This window comes from Ovis aries, chromosome 1 (genome assembly GCF_016772045.2).
Source record: "Ovis aries strain OAR_USU_Benz2616 breed Rambouillet chromosome 1, ARS-UI_Ramb_v3.0, whole genome shotgun sequence".
NCBI lineage: Eukaryota > Metazoa > Chordata > Mammalia > Artiodactyla > Bovidae > Ovis > Ovis aries.
Window position 1 is genome coordinate 1,568,362 of NC_056054.1, and position 1,641 is coordinate 1,570,002.

Here is a 1,641-nt window from a genome sequence, read left to right on the forward strand (position 1 = left end):
GGCATCCTTGTTGGCTCCCTGGGGCTCCCAGCTGCTGTCTGAGGGGAGAAACCCAGGGCAGGGAGCACTAGGAGCGTCTGAAGCAGGAGCACAGGTGCTCCCTGCTTCCCTGTTGGGTGGTGGCAGCAGCGAACAGAAGGGGGAGGGGAGGAACAGCCCCACTCAGGATTGAAGGGAAGCATGGGCTTCCTAACTCCTCTAGTTGGTTCTGGGTGATCCCATGCCATCTCTAAGGAAGGGCCAAGGCTGAGGGTCCCAAGGCCCCTGTTAGGTAGTCCAGGGAGATTGCTGAACACAGATTTACAAAGATTCAGCCTTAAAGTAGAGAGAGAGAGATCTCACATTTTTTTAGTCATGTACCTTCACTGGTAGATTTTGAATTGGGACCCTTATCCTGCTTCAAACACTCCCTGTACATAACGCTGCCCACTGTGTGTTTTCAAACTTTAAGTTTAGGGTCTTATCTGTGGACCATCAGTCTTTTGGTGGCAAAGATACTTTTTCCATCTTTGCATCTCACACTTGTGTATGAGTTTCATGATGTGCTTCCTTGAAAGGTTGAATAAGATCTTTAATGAAAGAATGAATTGGGTGAATGAGGAATGAATTTGTCAAACCAAATGCAGTGCCTCCCTCAAAGCCCTCTTGTCCTCTCCTCAGGACACATTGTCTGCCTCTGGTCACCCTCCGTCACGTGGCTGAGTGTCTCTGCCCCAGTCTCCACAGGGCATCCTTCACGTCCTTGTTTCTCAGACTGTAGATGAGGGGGTTGAGCATCGGGATGACCAGGGTGTAGAAGACAGAGACCACCTTGCCCTGCTCCATGGACGCCACAGCTCCTGGCTGGGCATACATGACAAACACAGTCCCATAAAGGAGGGACACGGCTGTCATGTGGGAGCCACAGGTGGAGAAGAGCTTGTGCCTCCCTCCTCCTGAGCGCATCCTCAGGATGGTCACTGTGATGTAGCCATAGGAGATGAAAATCACAAGTATGGTGCCCACGATGATGAGGCCACAAAGGCCAAACAAGAGCAGCTCATTGATGGTAGTGTCAGCACAGGCAAGCTTGAGCAGAGGCGGCACATCACAGAAGAAGTGGTCGATGTGGTTGGAGCTGCAGAATGGGAGGCTGAATGTGAAGCTGGTCTGTAGGATGGAGTTGAAGGAGCCCCCAGAGTAGCAGCCCAGCATCAGGCGGGCACAGACCAAGGGACGCATGGTGATGGGGTAGTGCAGGGGGCTGCAGATGGCCACGAAGCGATCATAGGCCATCACGGCCAAGAGGAATCCCTCAGTGGTGACCAGCAGGGAGAAGAAGAAGAACTGTGTGGCACATCCTTCAAAGGTGATGACCTTGGAGGAGGACAGGAAGTTGGCCAGGGCCTTGGGGGCGATGACAGATGAGTAACACAGGTCCACAAAAGAGAGGTTCTTGAGGAAGAAGTACACTGGGGAGTGCAGACGGGCATCCAGTGTGATGACCACAATCATGGTGAGGTTCCCCAGGACGGCTACCACGTACAGGGCCAGGAACAGAGCAAACAGCAGGGCCTGGGTCTGTGGGCCACCCCTAAATCCATCCAGCACAAACTCCTGCAGACGCATCAGTGAGAGGTTTCCATTTCTGAGGGGTGACAT

At 53.1% G+C, this 1,641-nt stretch overlaps 1 protein-coding gene across 1 annotated transcript; it reads right to left on the reverse strand.

Moving 5' to 3' along the window:
• Nucleotides 1–690: 690 nt before the first annotated feature.
• On the reverse strand, nt 691–1,641 carry LOC101106484 (olfactory receptor 9S13-like). The gene has a single exon (XM_042235750.1). It carries the CDS (start codon nt 1,639–1,641, stop codon nt 691–693), a length of 951 nt encoding a protein of 316 aa, XP_042091684.1.

What these genes read in the sequence shown, in the direction of transcription:
- LOC101106484 (XM_042235750.1), bottom strand. Translation starts at nt 1,641, where the DNA reads ATGTCACCCCTCAGAAATGGAAACCTCTCACTGATGCGTCTGCAGGAG.